The 26,056-nt window shown below is 30.6% G+C and overlaps 1 protein-coding gene across 1 annotated transcript in view; it reads left to right on the forward strand.

The window, feature by feature from the left end:
• The first annotated feature begins 299 nt into the window (after nt 1-299).
• LOC114341630 (pre-mRNA-splicing factor 18) overlaps nt 300-26,056 on the forward strand; it is a 152,160-nt gene continuing 126,403 nt past the window's right edge. Inside the window, exons 1-4 of the mRNA XM_050643825.1 lie at nt 300-441; nt 500-617; nt 5,261-5,424; nt 15,139-15,354. Coding sequence (XP_050499782.1) covers nt 379-441; nt 500-617; nt 5,261-5,424; nt 15,139-15,354 — 561 coding nt within the window. The 5' untranslated portion in view covers nt 300-378. The remainder of the gene's footprint in view (nt 442-499; nt 618-5,260; nt 5,425-15,138; nt 15,355-26,056) is intronic.

The raw sequence follows: 26,056 nt of genomic DNA on the forward strand, positions 1-26,056 counted from the left end.
CAAGTTACATTTTTGTTTGAATTTGCCGACGGGCGATAGATAGATGGTGTCAAACTATACCATGTTATTTTTTTAAATGAGTTATATTTTTAAAAAAGTGTAAAAGTTATTGCATAACTAGGTCACTGCTTTTAACTTTTACAATGCAATTAATTAAGTCAAGTACCTATATCATAAATAAGGTAATTGTTCTAATAAAGATAAGCAATTTTGTACAGGGTTATTATTTTATGAATTATTTATGTAAACGGTATTTTAGACATAATCTCAACAGATAATGTCAGCTGTCAAAGTATGCTGTCACTGTCACTGGCAACTGGTAACCTAACTTTTATCAAAACAAAAACATGTTTATATGATTGAAAAATATTTTGAAAAATGGATATTTTAAAAGCTGAAATAGCCCGTAAACGAAAGTTATTGGAAGAAAAAGAACTCCTAGTACGTTAACCAATATAAAATATGTAATAGCAGTATCTAATCAGGTATTTATTTGTAGGGCACTGATAAAAAGTATTTTAAAAGAGGAGAACTTATAGCCAAAGAACAAGAAGATTACAGGAAGAAGTATTATTCTCTTAATGAAGCAGACGATAAGTCCTCCACCATATCAGATGGTACGACATATCAATAAATGAAAATGTATACTAAAATCATAAAGATGCACTAGAAATAAACAAACCAAGACACATTGAATGTCACAAGTAGCACTCCTCAATCATGATTTACAATGTATATGTTACAGTTCAAGTTGATTATCCAGTTGAAGTTGACTTTTCCTAGTTCAAGTCGACTCAAACGGCTGGTTTTAGTAAAAGTTTGATTATAAATATAAAATGAAGATTTTTATTCAACATTTACTAGTAAAAGTAGACTCCAACTAGTTAAAGTATACTCTTCCCAATGCCATTTAGTAATAGTTGATTCACACAAACAACCGATTCTAGAAATTAAATGTTACTGTATGTAGAAATGTACTGTATAAATTAAATGCACTGTAGAAATTAAATGTTCAAATCGTGATATTTATAGTCCAGGCTGTATCGTCGCCCCGTTAGGTAAATTATTCCAGTTCGATTTTTTTTTCACAAACTTACTCAAAAAGAGGTCCTTATGACGAATCCACAGGGTGTCAGGTGGTACCGTAATCGAAAAATTGTTTAAACATTTTTTTTAAACAAATTCATAAAAAAATTCACTTCGGCCATTTTTTTTACATCATTAATTTGGATCATTCGGAGCAAAAGAGGTATTTTGTGACTTTTCTGTAAAATTTATTGTTCTCGAGTTATATGCGATTTAAAATTTGAAAAATGCAAAACTGACCATTTTCAAGGCTTAATATCTCAGTTAAAAATTATTATTATGAAAGTCAGAAAGTCACCAAATCAAATTTTAACGACCCCCCTACAAGGTACTGAAGAAATATTTGTCAATATTGTATTACTAAGCTGTTATTTTTAATTATTAACAATGAGCGCTAGGAGCGTATTGAGGCGGCTGTCAATGTGAGTGCGACTGAGATGCACCATTGGACGGTCGGAATGGAGGATCTTACTCGCACTCACCTTGACGGCCACCTCAATACGCTTTTAGCGCTCATTGTTGATAATTAAAAATAATAGCTTAGTAAGGGGGGGGGGCTTTAAACTTTGATTAGGTGACTTTCTGACTTTCATAATAATAGTTTTTAATCGAGTTACTAAGCATTAAAAATGGTCATTTCGCATTTTTCAAATTTTAAATCTCGTATAACTCGAAAACTATCAATTTTAGAGAAAAATCACAAGAGACCTTTTTTGCTCCGAATGACCAAAATAATGTAAAAAAATTTGTCCGGAGTGAAATACTTAGTTATTTATAAAACAGTTCGTGAAGTATGCTTTTTGTGCATGAGACCGAGCAGGCCAAGTGCTATACATCACCTAAGTGCGCAAAAAGTACCTCACGCACAGTTTCATACAATATTTTATCTACCAAAAATCAAATAAAAAAACTGCAACTCTTCGTCACTGGAATACATTCCTATTTTACAATTTTTTACAAATTTGACATTTAAAAATTCAAACTTCTGTCAAACCACAAAACTGTCAAAACTTTTTTTGTAATTTATTGCTCACATGGCATCACCATGACAAGGCGAAAGTTAAGGATATTTGATTATATGAAAGTGTGCTAAAAAACAGTGCGAAAAAGTAAATCCCATTTAAAATACATTATTACTTCAGGCACACTTTAAACCCTTCATATACTGCTATCGCTATCTAAACTGCGCGTCATAGAAAACAGGCACCCTAAAAAATGGGTCATTTTTGATGTGGCGTATCTCCTAAACCTGTTGTCCGATTTAAGTGATTTTTTGAATATGTTATAGCCCTATTCTTTGTCAATATCCCTGTATTAATATTTTTGCAAAACAGGTAAATTTTCATTGTATACCTGGTGTACGAATCAAACTGTGTTTTTTTCTCAAAGTTCGCAACACCCTGTGGCATATTCTAGCATTTATAAAATACTGAAATTACAACCCAACTATAGCCTCAGGTTTTCTTAACATTCTGTTTTTTGATTCATTCGTTTATGATGGAAAATACAAAAGTTATGTACTTTAACAACTAGGCATGCTCGTTATCAGTACAGGGTGTTTCTAAAGAAGTACGACAAACTTTAAGGGGTAATTCTGCATGAAAACATAATGACCGGTTGCTTTATAAACATATGTCCGCAAATGCTTCGTTTCCGACATGAAAACATAATGACCGGTTGCTTTATAAACATATGTCCGCAAATGCTTCGTTTCCGACATACAGGATGTTGAATTTTTTCTTAAAAATGACGATTTATTTATTGCCCTAAAACCGGTTGAGATATGCAAATGAAATTTGGTGGGTTTTAAGACATAATTTTTTAACATTTTTTGATATACAATTAAGAATTTTTTATTCACCATTGGCGTACATACGAATAATATGATCGGTCATATTACCCGTATGCGCTCCAATAGTGAATATAAAATTCTTAGTTGAATGTCAAAAAATGCGCAATAACCATCTCTTAAAACCTACCAAATTTCATTTGCATATCTCAACCGGTTTTAAAGCAATAAATAAATCATCAGTTTGTAAGAAAAAATTTAACATCGCGTATCTCGGAAACGAAGCTTTTGCGGATATATGATTATAAAGCAAACTGTCATTATTTTTAATGCAGAATTACCCCTTAAAGTTTGTCGAACTTATTTAGTCCCTAAACCACTTTAGACTTATAACACCCTGTACTGATGAAGAACATGGCTAGTTGTTAAAGTACATAACTTTTGTATTATCCAACATAAGCGAATGAATCAAAAAACAGAATGTTAAGAAAGGCTGAGGCTATAGTTGAATTTTAATTTCAGTATTTTATAAATGCTAGAATAATCCACAGGGTGTTGCGAACTTTGAGAAAAAAACACAGTTTGATTCGTACACCCAGTATACAATGAAAATTTACCTGTTTTGCAAAAATATTATTACAAAGATATTGACAAAGAATAGGGCTATAACATATTCAAAAAATCATTTAAATCGGACAACAGGTTTAGGAGATACGCGACATCAAAAATGACCCATTTTTTAGGGTGCCCGTTTTCTGTGACGCGCAGTTTATATTTACAACTTTCACACAATACAAACTTTACATAATATGAGGTAGAGTAGATAAGAATTATTTTGTGAATTTGATTAACAAAAATTGGTTAAACAATTTTTCGACCGCGGTACCGCCTGACACTGTGTATTTGTTATAAAGATGTATTTTTTGTTTGATTAAGTTTGTGCAAAAAAATCGAATCAAAATAATTTACCTAACGGGGGTAACGTTACAGCCTGGACTAATAAGTAGTTGAAATGGTCAAAACAAAGAGACGCACACTCATCAAAAAATGCACGTGAGATTATATTCGTATAAATTGTATAATCTACTTTTACTAACAAGAGTTAGGAAGAGTCAACTTCAACTAGTAAAAGTTGATTTAAATTTTTCAAATCAACTTTTACTGCTCGTTTCAGTTGGAGTTGACTCGAACTAGGAAAAGTCAACTCCAACTGAGAATCAACTTGAACTGTAACATATATACATTGTAAATCCCAAATTATGATTTACAAGTTTATGCATTGCAATATTGTTCTGAAGCTATTTCCTTGTGGCATTTTTTATAATTAACTATTTTCTATGGGAAATAAGCCACAATTTTACTAAAAAAATGAATTTATTAACGTTTCGAAGCCCAAATCGGGTTTCGTTGTCAAAATACAAAATACTTCTAATATAAACAAAAATGTTGTTGCTAAGTAAAAAAATTCTTCTAATAATTTATTTAATCTGACTCAGTTATATTGGCAATTCAGACGTATATTATACATTTTAAAGTAGAAGACTTTAAAATGATATCGCCAATATTTATGAGTTGCGTTCCTGGGACGACTTTACTAAAATATAGTTCATTCGATTACATGAAATTAATCCCAACTCAAGAATATCCGTCGCAAAAAAAATCATAGCATGTGATCTGTCTTTAAAAAGACAACCAAATGCAACGATGACAGTAAAATTCTCGCGTTATAATTTAAACATATTAAAATCAGAATTTGATATTAGTTTTTTTGAAGGTAAATTAAATGTAAGACAAAATACTTACGATGTCGGGATAGTATCAAGAGGTTTTTTCCTGGTTTTCCCTCGTGATTTACTATGAAATCTCTAACGCGATAATTTTACTGTCATCGTTGCATTTGGTTGTCTTTTTAAAGACAGATCACATGCTATGATTTTTTTTTGCGACGGATATTCTTGAGTTGGGATTGATTTCATGTAATGTTTCTTTTAGTAAAGTCGTCCCAGGAACGCAACTCATAAATATTGGCGATATCATTTTAAAGTCTTCTACTTTAAAATGTATAATATACGTCTGAATTGCCAATATAAATGAGTCAGATTAAATAAATTATTAGAAGAATTTTTTTACTTAGCAACAACATTTTTGTTTATTTTAGAAGTATTTTGTATTTTGACAACGAAACCCGATTTGGGCTTCGAAACGTTAATAAATTCATTTTTTAGTAAAATTGTGGCTTATTTCCCATAGAAAATAGTTAATATGCATTGCAAATCATGATTCAGGGGTGCTCCTCGTAACATTCAATGTGTATTGGTTTGCTTATTTCTAGTGCATCTTTATTGTGATTTTAGTATACATATGACTAAAAATGTTGAATTTTAGGTGACAAAATCGAGTCTGATGTTCAACATAGTATTTTACCTCGACAAGAAGTGATAACGCGGTTAAGAGATAGAAGCGAGCCAGTTCTTCTTTTTGGTGAAACAGAAATAGATGCATTTACGAGACTACGAAAATGCGAGCTTCTAGAACCGGAAGTGAACAAAGTTAGTAAAGTTATCATTTACCCACAAGCTATTTTAAATTTAATCATTTAGGGATTAATTTAATCCTTAAAATTATAATTGAAATAATTCCTGTTCAGAAGTATACAGTTGAGTCCCTGAATCTTTACCTGTGCATCATCATTTAAAGCATATGAAATAAGTTGATGATAAGTCAGAAATTGAAATTTATTTTATTTATTTTTTATTTTATTTTATTTATTGATGGGATTACCCCATTAAAAGTTATACAATTAACAATAATAAGTTTACGAGCTAAATATGTACTAATAATACTTTAACAACATTATAATTAGATAACAAATATTAGAGTAAGAATAGGTAGGTACTTGTAACCTTAGAACTAACAAAAAATTAAATAAATGCTCTCTTTAAATTATTTTTAAACATATTCAGAGATATATCAAAAATTTCAATGTGTTTGTCATTTATAAGTTTACAGTAACGATCTATAGGTGAATTTTGGCCATAACTTGTGCGATGGAAAGGAATATAAAATGTTATAAAATCACCTCTTCGATTTCTAGTTTGTATATCAACATTAATACACTGTAATAGATCAGAGCAATCTAAATTTCCATTTAAATTATACAAAAATACTAATCCTACTTGATTATGTCTATTTTCTAGTGTATTAAGTTTTAAACTGTTTTCTATTAATGAAGAATCGTGATCTACAATAGTTTCACCTAATTTAAATGCACAGGACCTCAAAAATTTGTGTTGAATTTTTTCAACAGTCATATTATGAACTGCATGGTATGGAGACCATACTATAGAGCCATATTCAAGTTTAGATCGCACCAAAGAACAATAAACTCCTCTTACAGTGTCAACTGAAAAATTACTACAGTGTCTCAAAATAAATCCTAACATTTTTGAAGACTGAACTGTTACGTAATTAATGTGTTCAACAAAACTCAAACTTTCGTCAAAAATCACTCCTAAATCTTTAACTTTTGAAACATATTTCAGATCTTCATTATTTATTTTATATCAAGTATTGATCTTCTTATTACCTTTGAAAAACTAATGTAACAGCATTTTGAGACATTTAGGTTGAGTTTGTTTACTGTACACCAATGTGTCAATCTATCCAGGTCTTCCTGCAGAAGGTGTTGGTCTAAAGGACTAGAAATTATCTTTGATATTTTAAAATCGTCAGCAAAAGCTAAACCATCACTGTTTTCAAAGCAGTCGAAAATATAATTCACAAACAGATCAAAGAAAATCGGTGAGCAGTGCCCGCCCTGAGGAACGTCCGATGTAACTGCAATAGAGTTTGACAGGAAGGATCCAACCTTAACCTTCTGCTGGTGGCCAGACAGAAAACTCTTGACCCAGGTGACTGTGGTTATGCCAAAACCAATATCGATGAGCCTCTTAAGGAAAATGCTATGGTCAACTCGATCAAAAGCTTTAGAAAAGTGTGTATATACTGTATCAATTTGTTTAAAGTCTTCCATAGCATTTATTAATCTATCCTGATATAAAACTAAATTGGTAATAGTAGATCGACCCGAAAAAAACCCATGCTGATTCTTATTTATTAAATTTCGACATAACCAACTTAACTGACCACAAACCAAGCTGTCAAAAAGTTTGGGAATAGATGACTGTATGCAAACACTTCTATAGTTCTTAACATTGCTTTTATCTCCGTTCTTGTAAATAGGCATAATATAACTATTTTTCCAGTAATCAGGAAAAACAGATGTTGTTAGGGAGAAATTATATAAAACATGCAATGGTTTTGTAAGAGTACAGATACACCTTTTAAGTAGAATATTGGGTATTCCATCAGGACCTAATGTAGTTTTACTAGGTAAACGCAAAATTTTATTATAAATTTCTTGTATAGAAATGTCTGCAAAGTCAATATTTTGTGAACAATTTACAGGTAAAACTAAATTATTCACAGAACTATTTTGGTCTCCAGGAGTGTAGACTGTCTGAAAGTATTCCTTAAAAAGGTTCACAATGTCTTGGCCATTTTCTGCCAACTCTTCATTATACTGCATTGAGTGTGGTAGTGAGTGATTAGACTTTAGGTCGTGCACATACTTCCAAAAGTACCTAGGATTAGTTTTGAACTCATTATTTACATGAGATATATACTGAGACCAACATACTTCTCTGACTCGTTTGCATTCTGTACGTAGTTGACAAAATCTTAGGTAATCTGAATGTAATTGTGATTTACTGTAAGTTTTATGCATTTTTCTCTTTTGAGATGTTATGTATCGCAATTCTGGTGAAAACCATTTAGGAAAACTGCTAGATATATATTTTTTCAAAGGTACAAAAAGAGCAATTCCCATAGCCAAGATTTCATAAAAATTGTTAACTGAATCATTAATATTATTTGAGAAACATTGTTCCCACTGTACACTTGCTAAAAAATTATTAAGACCAAAATAGTTTGCATTCTTAAAATCATAGTAAAAATCATGTAGATATAAGGTACTAGAGTCTTGATTGTTAGAAAATAGGTTACTTATCATATAGGTAACTTATCATCGACTTATTTCGTATGCTTTAAAAGATGACGCACAGGTAAAGATTCAGAGACTCAACTGTAATCCTGAGTACTGCGTGATGCTCACAATGTGTCACACATATAACAGGCAATTAGCTGGTGAGACAAAAAAAGCCATCACAGGTGAGCATATCAACAAGTTTAAAATATCCCGGCGGGGACCCCTTATTTTTTATGTACACCAGTGCTCAATGTGTTAAAGTCATGAGTGGGTGCTAACCTGGCTCTAGACCCGCTTCTTCTTTATCCGGGCTTGGGACCAGCAACAGTTCTGTCGAGCTACTCGATCTTTGATCTTGACGCTTAACAAAACTGTAGGCACAGTTTTCAATAATCTTTATGATATCTAGAGCAGTGCTCAACCTTTTTGAGTCATGCACCACAAAATTCTTTTTATTATTTTTGGTACCTACCACCTAACTGAAATACTTATCCAGCTTGGTTGTCTAATTAACTATAATTTATAATACAGTAATACCCCGAACTTACGCGATAGGTGGGACCGAGTGATAACTGCTTAAGTCAAATTCGCGTAAGTCGGGATATAATTTCGTATATCGCTACCTACATTCTAATACCACGTATGAGAATTTTTAGGCGAAAGAGTTAGAGGTTGATTCTGAGTATATTGCGCACGCTCTACCGAATGATTCTCATCCCGAGTATGAGAAAACATTATTTCTCGTACTTGCGATTAGAATATGCAGAGTGTGCGCAATATACTCAGAATCAACATCTAACTCTTTCATCTAAAAAACCTGATATGTGGTTGAAGCGTCTAATGTCTTCTGATTGATGAGTAATGGTCGCTGGGTTTAATTAGTTAGGTAGTAGAGACAATGGACTGTTTAGATTTGTAGAGATAAGATATACAGTATGTCCCTGTAAGTTGTATCCATATGGAAAACTTTTTTATTATTAATTTTACGAAAAAAAGTTATTCTTTATAAAAAGCTCTGCATGGTCCAAAACCTAAGATTTAACCATCAAATATCAAATTTTTTGAATATTATACGAGGGATGTCAAAAAGTTTGAATTTCACTCAAGAGTAAAGTAGCTTTATTTTTCGTAATATTGGAAATTGCTATTATGAAAAGTTGTTTGGAATTAAAAACTATATTCTAATATGCAATTACATCCTTCTAATTGAAAAAAAATTTTTTGAGAAATTATGGATAACTCATTATTTTTTCAGTTATTTCAAGTCTGATAACTCTTTTATTATTAATTTTACGAAAAAAAGTGATTCTTAATAAAAAGTTCTGGATGGTCTAAAACTTAAAATACAACCATCTTCTATCAAATTTTATCAATTTTATACGAGGTATGTCAAAAAAGATAAATTTAAATCAAAAGTAAAGTACCTTTATAGTTCAGAATATTTCAATTAGAAGGATGTAATTGCATACTGAAACATAGTTTTTAATTCTAAATAACTTTTCATAATAACAATTTTCGATATTGTGAAAAATAAACGTATTTTACTCTTGAGCGAAATTCATATTTTTTGACATACCTCGTATAAAATTGATAAAATCTGACAAAAGATGGTTGTATTTTAGATTTTAGACCATGCAGAACTTTTTATTAAGAATCACTTTTTTTCGTAAAATTAATAATAAAAGAGTTATTTGAATTAAAATAACTGAAAATAATGTCAGTTATCCATAAATTTTCAAAAAAAAAATTTCAATTAGAAGGATGTAATTGCATACTAGAATACAGTTTTTAATTCCACACAACTTTTCATAATAGCAATTTTCAATATTGTGAAAAATAAAGCTACTTACTCTTGAGTGAAATTCAAACTTTTTGACATACCTTGTATAATATTCAAAAAATTTGATATTTGATGGTTAAATCTTAGGTTTTGGACCATGCAGAGCTTTTTATAAAGAATAACTTTTTTTCGTAAAATTAATAATAAAAAAGTTTTCCATATGGATACAACTTACAGGGACATACTGTATATGTGCATTTAGTATAGCAAAAATGAATAAATGTGTGTGTTTGTAGGCAAATGTGAAAAAGTTGACCTGGCTATATGTTCATAAATTGTATCAATGTTAGAGAAAATATCGCACCTACCTTTAAAATGAATGTAGTTGGATCGCGTCTTCATTAGTGGACCCCATCTCCGCGTGGTCGACGCGTGGTGGACGGCCGCCCTTTTATCAGCTAAAGCGAGGTAGTTCGTTCAACTGGTAAATTCGTACTGAATTGAGTTTTGTGTTCCTTGTTCCTTGGCTAGGTTCAGGTTACGCCCTTTCGGGGTAAAGAAAACACACGTGGTTCCTTGAAACACTTTCTAGCCTGATACATGTGCCAAGCAAACTTTGATCCCCTTTTGTCAAAGTGAGTGCGTTCTCTCTTTCAACAAGAAAACATTTTTATGAACAGCCAGGGGTGTAGAAAAGAAGGATTTAACTATAAAATCTATTATGTAAAATGAAGTTAAACTATGTATATATTTATTATAACAAAACTAAGAGGGTATTGGCTATTACATAATTAAGTAGTCATATGCTTAACTATACAAAAAAACTAATAAACTATAATACTAAAATAAATTGCATACTTTCCCAAACAGTGGTGTTAGAATGTAGGTAGCGATATGTATCTATGTATATAAATTATTTTAATTGGGACCGGATGTTAAAAAAAATGCACTCTTTCAAGTCTTCTTAAACAAAAAATCCCTTTATAAAAGTAACAAACACCCACTTCATTAGACAAAACTGCAGATAAGAAATACCTAATACAAAATAAAATCGCTGATTCCGTGTGAAAAGTCCAAACATGTATAATACATTGGATGAGCAATAGTGTGTGGGTGGTAATTCTATCTCGTCGATAACTAAACGATCGTGTGGCGCTCAAATAAGGAATCGACAATATTTTAAAATCGCATATTAAATAACTAATCGACAAGATTTGAAAATCGCGTAACTCTGGGTTCGCTTAAGTCGGGGTAGCGTAAGTCGAGGTATTACTGTACTGGAATTATTATTAAGAAATGGATAGAATAAAAATAAAATTAAACAAAAGTAATTTTTTTTAGGTTAGGTATATTTTTAGACTTTATATAGGTAGTTAGAATAACATACTAATTAGTGAGAAAGTACTTCTCAAGAAGAAAGTAATGACAGCTATTATTTTCCCCCATAACTCTGAAAATATCGACCGCACGAAAAAAATTGTAATGGAAGAAATCATAGAAAATCACATTTTTAACAATTGTAGTTCTCATACTTTTTGTCGAGAAGTTGAAAATGGGGGAGACATTGAGCAAAAACGGTTCCCGTTTAAAATCAAAGTGATGGCTAACGAAATGGCGGAATACAGTCGAGATTTTAAATTTACACTACTACTGACCCTCCCTAAAGATTAAAAAAATAAAATTTGGGGCAGCTCGGCATGCAAGGTTAGGCCTGTTATTCGTCTAACCTGACTGGACCATCTCTGCTATCTTTGTTATCTACCACATACGGAAATTGTTGTAAGGAAAAAAGTTGGACGTCTCGTCAAAATGAAGCTACTCACAAAATATTAGCTTGTTAGTAGTAAATAGTGAAAATACTGTATGTCCTAAAAGTTTTGGCACAAAACATTTATCAATTTTTTTTGTAAATGAAGAAATCTATTTAAACACTAACTAGTTATCATAAATTACAACTCAATACTTAACCAAACTATACTATCAAATTATATGGAGTGTCCCATTCTTCTCTACTAGATGCAAATTTCTACGAATGTATTTCATGAGGTCCTGGGCAAAATTCATATCAATTTATCTTAGTTGTTGTAAATTCCTCGTCTTAATTGTTCTTCATCTCAAGCATCCCAGCCTCCATGATAAACATTTCTAGACAGTAAAGCCCAAAAATCCTCTATTGGGTGAGCCTGCGGCAAGTTTGGAAGATTATCGTTTTTGAGAAGACAGGGTATTTGGTGTTATAGGAACCAGTTTTGGGTATGTCTTGACTAATAGTAGGTCTGAAGGAGTTGATACTTAAGACCATTCCTCCTCAATTCCAATGATATCATACTCTTAGAAGATCTGTGTCGACGAGCCAATCTTCATGTTTCCATTCCAAGCTGATTTCTTGCTCTTTTCACCAATCTCTCTGACTTCTGTTTAGTAAATGCACGTAGTCTTCCACATTTTGGTAGATTCAGCCATGGTAATCCCTACTTGCACTCTGTTATTGTTCTATAAATGGTACTAGTTTAATTGTTTTCAATCTGAAATATTCGACAGAATTCAGCATTTGAGTGCTCCCCCAACCAACTTAAAGATACTTTTTCTTATTTGTAATTTATACTACATCTTAGTGCGAAAACTTAAAAATAAATAAATCTTAACTGACAGTAGACAAAGTAAAAAAAACTTTTGTTTCCAAAAGCTACTTGAGGTTACATTGTTTTTGTTAAAATTATAGTGAACTATTTTAAATGGGAAATAAGCCACAATTTTACCAAAAAAATGAATTTATTAACGTTTCGACGCCCAAGTCGGGTGTCGTTGTCAAAATACAAAATAATACTAAATAAACAAAAATGTTGCTTAGTAAAAAAATGAATGTGTGTGTACTTTGTACGCACGTAAGAAGTTATACTTCTATTATATGATTTCAACGAAATCAATATACTTTAAACAGTTTCTCTACTACTTTCCAAAAATTTTTATTAAAACAATACCAAAAATTAAAAAAATAAAAGAATAAACACACACAAACACATTGAAAAATGCCACAAATGATTTCTGAACAATAATTGTTGCCAACAATTTTAACTAAATACGTATTTTCTGAAAAAAAATATATAATAATATACGTACAATCATAAAATCTATAAAAAAAATAAAAAATAACTTGCTTGGGGCTTGAACCCACTTCACGTCTACCGCGCCGTACGAGAATTGAAGCGATTTCCTACTACACCACATTCGCGTATACGTCATGTTCACAACCTAAACGTTTACACCATAAACTTTTTGACATTTTGTTTATTTATATGAATCAAATTATTAGTTTGATTTTTGTCCAATTAAAATACAACAAAATATAGAGTAAGAAAACGATATATTAGATGAAGATTTGTAGAAAGTTTGTTCGTAATCAGATTATGTAAATTAAAGCATTGCCTACTAATAGGTAACTACATTATTTTTTTTTACATTTTCCAAATAGATAGGTATGAAGATAATTTTTTATTAGAATACAACTGAAACATTTAGAATTACGTACCTGCGGCTTTTCAAAACTATTTAAAAAGTCACTATAATTATAAATTTGATTTTATTTCTGCCCTCACAATAATAAAAACTAATATATACAATATTTTTGTTTACCGATAACTTCCATATTGAACAATTATTGATAGATCATTTCAACACCCAATCAGAGCCCGTATAACGACTAATACCATACTGTCGGTGTGAGCATGCGCGTAGATCAATAAAATTTCACCCTCAATGAAATCGCGCTCAAAGAAGTATAACTTCAAAAATTCTTCTAATAATTTATTTAATCTGACTCATTTATATCGGCAATTCAGGCATGTATTATACATTTTAAAGTAGAAGACTTAAAACTGATATTGCCAATATTGATGAGTTGCATTCCTGGGACGACTTTACCAAAAGATAGTTCATTCGATTACATGAAATCAACCCCAACTCAAGAATATCCGCCACAAGAAATCATAGCATGTGATCTGTCTTTAAAAAGACAACAAATGCAACGATGGCAGTAAAATTCTCGCGCTAGAGATTCCATAGTAAATCACGAGGGAAAACCAGGAAAAACCTCGTGATACTATCCCAACATCGTAAGTATTTGGGCTTACATTTAGTTTACTCTCAAAACTAATACCAAATTCTGACTTTAATGTATGTATGCTATTTTAAATTATAAATAATATTAATAATACATATAATATAAATAAAACCAAAATATAAAATATGTACTAATTCGATATGTTAATGACTTACTAATCGTGGTATTTTCTTTCTATCGACTTCCTCTTTTAGTATGGGTAACCACATCCTACTGCATTCTACCGAGGAATTTGCGACACAATTGTTTTCATTTAGCATAATTAGAGCCGCTTCTTTGATTTTTCTCTTTTTACTAGCTGTTTCTTTCAGGACTATACTTGAATCTCTTCACTGAACTCTATGTTCATTATCCCATGCGTGTTGACATATTTGAGATCTATCAAATTCTCTATTTTTAATATAAGACTGATGTTTACTTATTCTAACGTCTAATGGTCTTGATGTTTCACCTAAATAAAATTGTTCGCATTCACAAGGTATTTTATAAACACAATTCTTTCTTCTTTCTTGTTCATTGTTAGGTTTAGTTTTAGATAAAATAGATCTCAATGTGTTTGTTGTTTTGAATGTTGTTGAAATGTTTAATTTATTTCCTATTGTTTTAAGTTTCTCGGATAGTCCTTTTATATATGGTATTGATATTTTCCTCGTATTATTTCTTGTGGATGTTATAGGATCCCGTTCTACGTTGTTCTGTTCCATTCGATCCAATTTTGACAATTCCTTTTTATAAACGATAAAGGATAATCATTTTTTAATAAAACAGATGTTAACAAATGTTTTTCTTCTAAAAATGAATTTTCGTTAGAACAAGTAATTTTGGCTCTATTATATAAGGATTTAATGATTCCCTTTTTAACGTTGATGTTGTCATTTGATTTGTAATTGACGCAACTCATCAATATTGGCAATATCATTTTAAAGTCTTCTACTTTAAAATGTATAATACATGCCTGAATTGCCGATATAAATGAGTCAGATTAAATAAATTATTAGAAGAATTTTTTACTAAGCAACAACATTTTTGTTTATTTAGTATTATTTTGTATTTTGACAACGACACCCGACTTGGGCGTCAAAACGTTAATAAATTCATTTTTTTGGTAAAATTGTGGCTTATTTCCCATTTAAAATACTTCATTATAAAAATGCCACAAGGAAATAGCTTCAGAACAACATTAAAATTATAGCCAATGAATTTTGTGCCAAAACTTTTAGAACATACGTTAGGCCTGGGATCCCTGACTATATTATGTTTATTTCTTATTAGTGATATAGTGCAGTTCCATGATAAGACTAATATTTTTGTTCCAGGGTTTTCGCAATGACTTTCAGGAAGCCATGGACCAAGTGGATCAAGCTTACCTCAATGAGCTGCTGAAAGATTCTGAGGCAACCAAAAGTATAGAGAAAGTTGACAAGAAAAAACATGAAGCAACTATTGGATATGAAGCAATCAGAGAAATGGCTAAGAGTATGGGGAGAGGCAACAGGGAACATGACATGACTGTTATTGTGCATTTTATTCAAGTAAGCGTTTCTTATAGTTACAAATTTACTCTTTTCTATCCAATGTTATCGAAGGATGAAATGTGAAAACATCAAGTTAAGGGATTTAAAATGTAAAAACGGGATATAAGGGGTTTATACGTTTTTTATATCTGGAGTTGCTTTTGTGTTCCCTTTTTGTATCTTGTTTCACTTTCAATGATATATTATTCCTTGTATTACCTACTTTCTTTACAAAATATGTTTGTTTTCTCGTCTCATTCAGAACATACCGATAATCTCTGGTATGACGCTCCTCATACGAGAAAAATACCTATACAAATAATACATGTACTAGATACAACGAACTGTCAATACTGATGGAATGGGCATGAAGCGAATTTGATGCGGCCAGGATTTTCGTAAACAAAAAATTGATAGTGGTAGTTGTAGGAATATAATATGTAGTTATAGTTTATATGTACTTAGATTTATACTTGTACTTAGGTTAGACTGTTTTGTTGATTTGTCATTGTCATTAAATGATCACAATAAAATTAGATACAGTCGGATAAATGAAAGAATACCCATGAACGATTATATCAATCACTTATTTTGTATTTGCTGTCTTTTTCTATAACAAACATTTGTTATTTATAGAAAAAGACAGCAAATACAAAATAAGTGATTGATGTGATCGTTCATGGGTATTTTTTCATTTTTCCGACTGTACTTATATTTATTAAACATATCATGGCGCAGTTCTAAAACCTACAAAATCGAATATGCCAAAAAGAAAGACTAAAACCAGTACTTCTTTTAATGAAGAAGAGGGTTCCAATGATCGGATTACAAACCTAGAACATTTTGTAAGTTCCACACAACCAGGGTCAGAAATTTTTCATTTATTATAAATTAATAAATGAATATATAGTTTCTGTCCTTGTGGGATCGGTACTCACCGGAGGGACCGCAGATGTTCGGATACAATTAGCGTATCTTTGCAAAGACAATGACGTCGACTTTGCAAAGTAACAAGACACTTACTCAACATACACACTACACATGACACGAATACTCATATTGTGACTGGCTGAATGCCATTAAAAAAAAAGTTCCACACAAGATAGCATCAAATCTTTGCAAGATATGATGCAAGTACTGCTTTCAAAAACTACTGTTGTCTCGACTGATAACCCCGCAGCAACATCTTTAATAGCAGAAGAGGCTGAGAGTTCAAAAACATTGACTAACAGTATAAACTACAACTTACATTTATCAAATGCCGTGGCTGGTCCTGAAAAATTGGTAGAAAACTTGACTTACAGTTCAAGGACTGGAGACGAAAACTTGAGAATTATATATCTAGGGGAGTGCATATAGATTTTCACTTCGGAAAAAATCAAACAAGATAGAACTTTTTGTAATTTCATTAAGAAATGTTTAATAAACAACATATCAAAAAGTTCTACTCGAGAAGTGGGTGCTTCATTTTTTATTAAACAAATGAACTACGAAATTTGATGTTTTTTTACATAACTCCGAAGATATATATTTTAGAAAAAAACTGACTTGACCATTGAAAAATTCAGAAAATTTTACAAAAAAAAAACCTTATATAAAGAATTTTTTAAAATTAAATCTGTATCTTCTATAATTTTTTATTTATAACGCTAAAGTCACCCTTCTCACAAACATTGGCGCACTGTAAACTAACGTACGGCGAAGTGCACGGTTGAATTATTTTAATATAATTCTTTAACTAATTGATCAAATAAAAGTTTACAAAGAACAATTAAGCTATCTTATGGTTATAATAGAAAGAAATAAAATGTATGGGCATAAGTACGGTGTGGGCGGAAAGTGAGCCTTACATGAATTTTGTTTAAAAATGATTTAAAAATGTGTAACTAATACAATTTTTCTTATAAAGATCTCAATTTTGCACAACTTACCTTTCAAGCATCTTACTAAATGATGTTTCATTCAAAAAAAATCTCAAAAGTTTAATTCAAATGATATGACGTCTCAGTCATTTTTGAAATCTTCGTAGTCATATAGAATTACCACCAATTTAAGACGGTATCACTCAAGTTTGAACAGATCTATTACAGTTTTACAAGTGCTTTTTTAAAGCTTAGGATGTAATCTTCAAAATGCACTAAATTATTTTAGAAAATTGTATATTTTCTTTTAAGAAAATTAAGAAAGATAACAAAAATGTAATACAAAAACCGAAAATTACCAGCTAAAAAAATGTTTATACAAAGTGATCAAAACTTTTTTCTGTAAAACTTACCTAAAATACATTTAATAATAAGCTTCAACAATAATAAATGTTCAACAACAAAAATTTTTTTTAGCTCGTATACAGTATGTCTTCGTAACTTGGAACCTATTGATAACTTTTTTATTATCAGTTTTACGGAAAAAAGTTATTCTTTATAAAATACTCTGCATCGTATATAATCTAAGATGCAATCATCAAATATCAAATTTAATTAATGTTATACGAGGTATGTCAAAAAATATGAATTTCACTCAAGAGTAAAGTACCTTTACATTTCACAATAGAAACATATTTGATCAAAGTAAAATAATGAATTTTTCAATATTTTTAAAATTATTTATACAAAACAATTGTTATTGTTTAAACAATTAATAAATAATTAGCGGCCAAATCTGCGAGTAGAACTTTTTACTTTAACATGTATATAAACTAACAAGAAAAGTTTTAGAAAAATATAAGCTTGTTTGAATTTTTCCGAAACAATGCATGTTTTCGTTCTAATTGCACTCCCCTAATCCTTTTAAAACGTAGAAGACTCTTATGTAAGCTTTGTCCATAAAATTGTAAAATTTTCAATGACAATACAGCATACCTATTTCTGTTATATTGTAATATTTTTATATTTCTCAAAATTGGCGTTTTATTTAGAATAATAATAATAATTACTCAATACATCTAATAATACCAGGCGTTTATCCCGTTTCAGTTACTCAAATTAATTTTAAACCTGTTTTATTCTTGAAAGTCGGTATACTTTGTAATGCATTCAAATACGCGCGTTTTTCCCTGACGTTCTGTCTTTCTCTAGGACCTCTCTCTTGTATGTTGGCCGCAATCTCGCTTCACTGTTCGAATGGGACGGGGCCATTCCATCAGTATTGACAGTTCGTTGACTAGATAGCAACACAAAATCCTTGTTTATTTATCAAAGAAAATCAACATATTGCATCATCCAAAAAGTCACGCTCACAAGAAGGTTACTCATGCTCACGTTGTGAATCTGATTATTACACGTAACATGCTCAACACAAGTATGAGAATATGGCGACAAAATCGTGATTTGCTTCAACAATAGGGAATTTGCACTAAAAAATTTTTTTGCATAAAATTGTTAATTTATGTTTTAAAATGTTCTACTCAAAATATTACGTCTTAACAATGAATAGTGTACCTACAACATATAATCAAAGTTCCGCGCCTAAAATTTCCGTTTTAAACAACTTCAAAAGCGAGACCTGGGGTCTGACGTCACAGGCCACTCGTATCGTTTGTCCGTTCGGGGTGGGCTATTGCATTTAATGCAGTTTGCCCATAGATAAATAATATAGTTGAAATATCTTGTTTTAGTCTATGGCAAAAATGATTTTTTCTGTGACAGGCAAAATATTAACATTTTATCTTTGTTGACATGTATCAAAAAGTTCTTTTTTATGAAATTACTTTTGTCGTTTCTTGTGTTGAAGAACAAAGAAGAAACAAGTAACTTAAAAATAAACAAAACTTTTAGTAATAAAAGTAAGAGTAACTAAAAAGTATTGGTGCTACTATAGTATGCGGTCTACAGTCGGGTTTCTACTATAGCTTGTGGTCTACCGAGGGATGCGGTGTAAGTATAAGCTGAGATGATAAAGATATTTAACTTGTAAAATTACAATAATGATTTATGCTAATCTTCTTTATGATAATCTTCTTATTTATGCGTATTATTAACTTTGTAAAGAAGGATTTTGTTGGCTATGTACACGTTCTATCGGTACGTCTGCTAATCACCATAACCTTTTCTCAGAAGTCTTTGAACACAATAATGAAAGGCTCCAGTAGGTACTAATAAACATTACAATAAAATATAATCTTTATTATAATGCAAATTACACCGTAATCTTTTCCGGGATATACGAAATCCTTCGATTAGAGGTAGGTAGATCAAACCCTCGGAATAAACCGTATACTATAATATAATGGTACCAAACTATTGTTATAAACGGTTTAAACATGCTTATTAATAACTCTTACTTATTTGCCTTGACACCTCGCATTTCTCCAATAGAATAGCCTTCACTACTTTTTATAAAAGTTGCCACGATGAAGACATCAACGGTAGGTAAGTTAGTCAGATTGACCTTTTGAAAAACCCTCGTCCGTCATATTATGCGTTTTAAACTCTTTACAAAGTAGCACTCAACTTTATCAATTTCAGTTTAAAACTAAGCTGATTGGGGAACTACTTATTACAATATATAAGATGAACATAAATAATACCTAGGAATTTTTCATTAAAGACGATTAAAATGTAATATACCCGTGATACCTACCCTAATCGCGTTGTTTCCGACTAGCTAGCCCGGTTGACCGTGGCCCGTGACGTCGAATCAATAGATGGACGTTCAAGAGCCTCCTAAGATATTTGAATTTTATAGCATTTTCAAAGCGTCGTAATTAGCGTACGGGTTAAAAATATTTGTTTTTTTCGCATGCAAGCGTTTTAAGATCATGTTACCTTATGTTTTTTAATATCATTTTAATATTTAGAAATTTATGCAAGTTACCTATTGCTGTTGTCACATGATAACAAAATGCCTTTTCTAGTTCACAGGGTATTTTATAAGTACCTAAAACTTTTACACGTTTACGTAAAAACACGTTTAAGGCACATGAGTGCCTTAAAAATGTACTTTTTAACACGCATATCATACAATATTTTTTCTACAAACGTAATTACAGGGCAATATCTACAAAAACTTTTACTTGAACGTGACTGACATTCCATTTTTATATTTTTTTGACATTACATCAAAATTGTCTATACGGTCAATACGAACTGCAGTGCCTTAAAAATATTTTAAAGCACTAGTGCCTTAAAGTAGCGTTTTTAACGCTCGTATGGAGTGCTAAAAATTGCATTTTTAACACGGTTGTAGAAAAAGATTTTTATTTATATTTATTAAAAGACTTCTATTTATTAGTGTATGTGTTATTGTAAGATTGACAACGTTTGGATCAAAACGGGTCGATATGTAATATGTATGTTAGATGTGGACGTGCAGCTGTAACCTAAATTGTTAAGGTCAATACTCCTTGATGTTCTAATGAGAGGAGTAGTGGTCGTATAAGGGATGAAAAGTCGGAAAGCTTAAAAAATTGTAGCTAAAAGATTATACTAGCAGTCATATAATGAAACAGTAATAAATTACTCCAGGGAAATAAGGCAAAAATATACCATGTTCGGGACACATAAGCAGCCAGGTTGCAAATGGGTTTTTTGGGTACTATATACCTAATACATTATACATACAAAAATGCTCGTCACAGTTCGGACGAGAAATTTAGTTATTAACAAACAAGTGTCAAAAATGGCAGTTTTTTCGTTTAAATCGCTACGGGTCAAAATAGGGTAATTAAATATCTTATTTATACTGTTATTCTTTTAGTAGATGAGCCAAGGTTTAAAATGGCAGTTTTTGAATTTCGGTTCGATCATTTGTTGCTTCATAAATTGCAAAATAAGACTAACATTTTGATAATAAATAAAATGCTATAACTTTTGTGAAAATGACCTTAAGACTTTCATATTGATCAAAAAGTTGAGACAAATAATCCATATAATGCACAAAAATTTTTAAGACGATTCGTCAATTAGTTTAAATTTTATTCAATTTGTTTATCCCAATGAGCTTTTTCTTCGCAATATTGTTGTTCAGAAAATAGTAATGTATTCTTTTTCTCATGATCATCTTTCAGTGCGTCACAGTTTTTCGATTTCTCTCTAACGCATTAAATTGTATGTGACAGAAAAACAGGCACGTCTGTGAATAATTTGGTAATTATTCTAGTTCGGTGATTATTCTAGTTGTCGATAGATGGCGCCATAACCAAAAAAGAATTATTTATTAAATAAAATAATAATATTATCAATATAATCTGTCCAATTTATAAGACTATACAAATGAAAGAAAATACCATTTTATAAATGCAATAGACACAATTGATTTGGTTTTATTCCAAATTGAAAATAAAATTTGACAACTGTCAGATTTAACTAAAATGTCACGTTAGAATAAATGTCATAAATGTGTATTATCACGGACTTACCTTTTTTTCTATAATTTGTGACGCACTGAAAAATGTTCATGAAAAGGAGAATAATAGCAATTCTGTGAAAACCACATGAAAGAAGAAAAGTCATGTTTTCAAAGTATTTTAAAAAAACCATTAAAAAGTCATTTTTATCATTCCGAAAACATTTTACTAAAGTAGGGTCATTTTTAGTTCATAAACAATTTGAATAACTTTGTTAATATTGACTGTAGATTAAAACTACTTTGAGATTTGAAAATCTGGTATTTTTATACGAATTTTCAAAAAAACACTTTTTGCCTGCGTTAATTACAGTCAAAGTTAGCCACTTTTTTTATTTAATTGACAGCTACTTTGTTTATAACAATTAAGCAACCCAACTAGCGCCATTTCGAAGTTGAAGGTATATAGTTTATGTGTAAAAGTTTGAGTAAACTTTAAACTTCAACAGAGTTGTTAATAAAGCTTTAAAAATATCGTTCTAACGAAATCGATTTGTGGTCGGTGGAAATGAATTATTAAAATCCGTGCACTCAAAAAATGAAACTGATTCTTCAAACATATGCTGCGATTAATATCTCCAGAGCTTGTTGATGGATTTTGATCATAATTTTTTTAAATTGTATGTACTCGTAGTCTTGTAGAGTACGTTATGTACATAAATCCCCACCTAACATTTCAAAATGTTAGGGGGAGTTCCCCTTATCACTCAGGGATATGAAAAATAGATTACGACCGATTCTAAGACCTACCGAATATACATATATAATTTCATAAAAATTGGTCAAGCGGTCTAGGAGGAGTATGACAACTAACACTGTGACAGGAGAATTTTATAGATGTAAATATGTAGATGGGTATTAACAAATAGGGGTTGGTGATGGAAAAGTGTAAATTAAGGGTTGTATGTATTTTTTAATCCTACATCATGTAAAATTAAGATAGACAATTTTGTCCAAAAAAATTTAAACAAATGTCAGGGGGGCAACCTCCCTTATAACTTATGGGTATGAAAATAGATTAAAACCTATTCTCAGTCCCATAGGATATACTTGTAAAATGTCATAAAAATCGGCCAAGCCGTTTCGGAGTAGTATGGTAACTAACACTGTTACAGCAGAATTTTATATATATTGAAGTAACTGTGAATTAAATAATAAAAGTGGCTAACTTTGACCGTAATTAACATAGGCGAAAAGTTTTTTTTAATTTGTGTAAAAATATCAGCTTTTGAAATTCCAAGGTAAATTTACTCTACAGTCAATATTAACAAAGCTATTCCAATTGTTTTCAAGCCAAAAATGTCTCTACTTTAGTAAAATGTTTTCGTAGTAACAAAAATTACTTTTTAATGATTTTCTTCGATAATTTGAAAACAAAACTATTGTTCTTTCATGTGGTTTTCACAGAATTTCTATATAATTATTATTTTCTGAACAATAACATTACAAAAAAAGCTCTTTGGGATAAACAAATTGAATAAAATTTAAATTAATTGACGAATCGTCTTAAAATTTTTTGTGCAGTATATAGACTCTTTGACTCAACTTTTTGTGAAATATAAAAGTCGTAAGGTCACTTTCGCGAAAGTTATACAACATTTTTTATTTTCGAAATTTTAGTTTTATTTTGCAATTTTCGAAGCAACAAATTATCGGACCAAAATTAAAAAACTGCCGTTTTAAACATTGGCTCATCTACTAAAAGAAGAATACTATAAATAAGATATTTAATTATCCTATTTTTACCTGTAGCGATTTAAACGAAAAAACTGCCATTTTTGACCCTTATTTGTTAATAACTAAAATTCTCGTCCGAACTGTGACGGGCATGTGTTGTATGTATAATGTATTAGGTATATAGTACCCAAAAAACTCATTTGCAACCTGGCTGCTCAAGTGTCCCGACAAAAACCTTATTTCCCTGGAGTAAATGTGAATTGATAGACAACAATGTAGGTACATGAAACTGAGATATAAATTAAAGGGTGGAGAATTAGAGTAGAAAAGAAAAGAAAGGAATTAAAAAATTAAAATTTTATAATTTATTACTGACATATTTCTTTTTAATAGTTTATTTATTTATTCAATAATTAATTGTTTCTAATGTGCTAAGTAAATACGTCAGTCGTATAGTGCCACAGAAACGTACTATATAGACCGACGCGAGGCGGTGAGGCGGCTTAAAAGTCGAGTGGACGCTCATAATTAACAATTAAAAAACCATGGTCTACGGAATCTTGAACTTTTGAGAAACATGAAAAGAGTCTTTTTATGTTTAAAATGACTCAAAAATCTCAAAAAATATTTTCCGGAGCAATTTTTCCGGATCTTTTAAACTTGTTTTAAAAAGTTGTTTAAACAATTTTTGCCAAAAAATCTGATTTGTTTAAAGGGGACACTTTAGAACAGGAATCCGGAAAGAAACCAAATCAGAAAATCTTTCATACGGGAGCGGTCTCAGAACATGGATCGTGTAAGGAATGGAAAAAAAAATCCCTAGAAAATGTTCGTTATTAATTATTTATTTTTCTAAACATTCTTAAATATTCCACGAACTAAGAAAAATATAAAAATTATCTGTTATATTTAACACGTTAGTGAATTGTTTGCTAACTTTTGTAAAGTTTATTTACATCATTATTATTAGTCCAGGAACCGAAGCTTTTCACCTCGCAATTTTTACAGAATGGATCGATTTGCTTGAAAATTTGAGAATAAGTAATGGATAGTCCAAGGATCAAAATCTATAGGATGCCGAAAGGCGCTTTTACCGTGGGGGTGGTTGCCACCCCATCTCGAGGGTGGAATTTTTTTATTATATTTTGACCGCAAAAATTGATAAAAATATTGATTCTAAGCAAGAAATGTTCTATACATTTTTTTGATAAAATTAATAGTTTTCGATTTATTCGCTATCAAAAGTGTTAGTTTTATATTGAAAAAAATCAATGTTTTTCAATAATACTCATTTACGATTCACTTAATTTTGGCCGTAGAAAATTTTTTTTCAAATCAAGTTCTTGGGAATTAAATAACCTACAATTACATATTTAAACATTTTTTCGTATGTCTGATGCTAATCTTTCTATTCTGAAGAAAATGGCATTTTTTTACCAAACTACAAAAATTCGTTATTCGCTTTTAATACATAAATAAAGAAGAATGAAAAAGGCCAATGACTAAGAACATCGCTAACTAACATTATTATGCTTCCAATTGGATTTCTCCTTTTTTTTCAAAAAAATATATTGATTTTTTAACTGTAACTTTTTCATTTTTTATCTTAGAAAGATTGGTAAAGAACTTTTTGTAGGTTTTTACAAATCTTTTTAAAATCATCAATCGCAAAAGAGGTGACTTTGAAAGGGTTGGTAAAGGTGGTTTTTGCATGTTATTACAAGTTTTAATAGGAAACTTGCATGCACTTGTTTTTTTTATTACATAATAATGTTCAGTTTTGTTTAAAAATGAAATTTCCAAAATTTCACTCTTCAAAAACTCGTAATAACTTAGAAATACAAATTTAAAGTCTTCTGCGGTATAAAATAGTTCAAACGACCCGTGACGTCACATAGTTATATTATATAGTTATGATTATGGTTATATTTAGGTATATTCTTCTTCTCCTTCTTTAGTTTATTGGCCTCCACCTACTAGGGTATTTGGCCAGCTCATCGTCGTGGAATTAGGGAAAATATTTATATTCTAATGACATTTATCGTATGTCATTGTAATAATATATACTAGTTTGTTGAGATTGGAGTTTGATACAGTTTTTGAAGGAAAGGAAAGAAGGTTTACTATGAAAAATAAAACCATTTTGTAAAAGTACAAGTTTTCTATGAATAGTTCAAACGATCAAAAACACTTTGTGACGTCACATTGTCACATAACTGTATTTTCTACTGACGTTTATAATGTCTAATTTAAAATTATATACAATTTTGTTTACTTTGTTGGTGCAAAATGTAAACATATAACCGGATGACGTCACGACGCGTTTTGGGCTGGATGGTATAATTTGAATTTTTAATCGTCTTTAGAGGCCAAACGAAAGACAAACAAAACTTTTTTATCTTTGATACATGTTTTAAATTATGTTCTGTTGTGATTTATAACATTTTTTTCGAATTTAAAATTTATGCAAGTTCCCTATTGTCAATAGCTCACCCAATTTTTGCCGTAGAAAAAATTTTTGCAAACCAGGTTCTTGGAAATTAAATAGGCTACAATTTCATATTTAAACATTTTTTCGTATCTCTGATGCTAATCTTTCCGTTCTGAAGAAAAGTCCATTTTTTTCCAAACTACAAAAATTCGTTATTCGCTTTTAACTCCGTTTTTTAAAAACTAATCATTCTAAGCCGGTCAAACTTCT

The sequence above is a fragment of the Diabrotica virgifera genome, chromosome 2 (genome assembly GCF_917563875.1).
Source record: "Diabrotica virgifera virgifera chromosome 2, PGI_DIABVI_V3a".
Lineage (NCBI taxonomy): Eukaryota > Metazoa > Arthropoda > Insecta > Coleoptera > Chrysomelidae > Diabrotica > Diabrotica virgifera.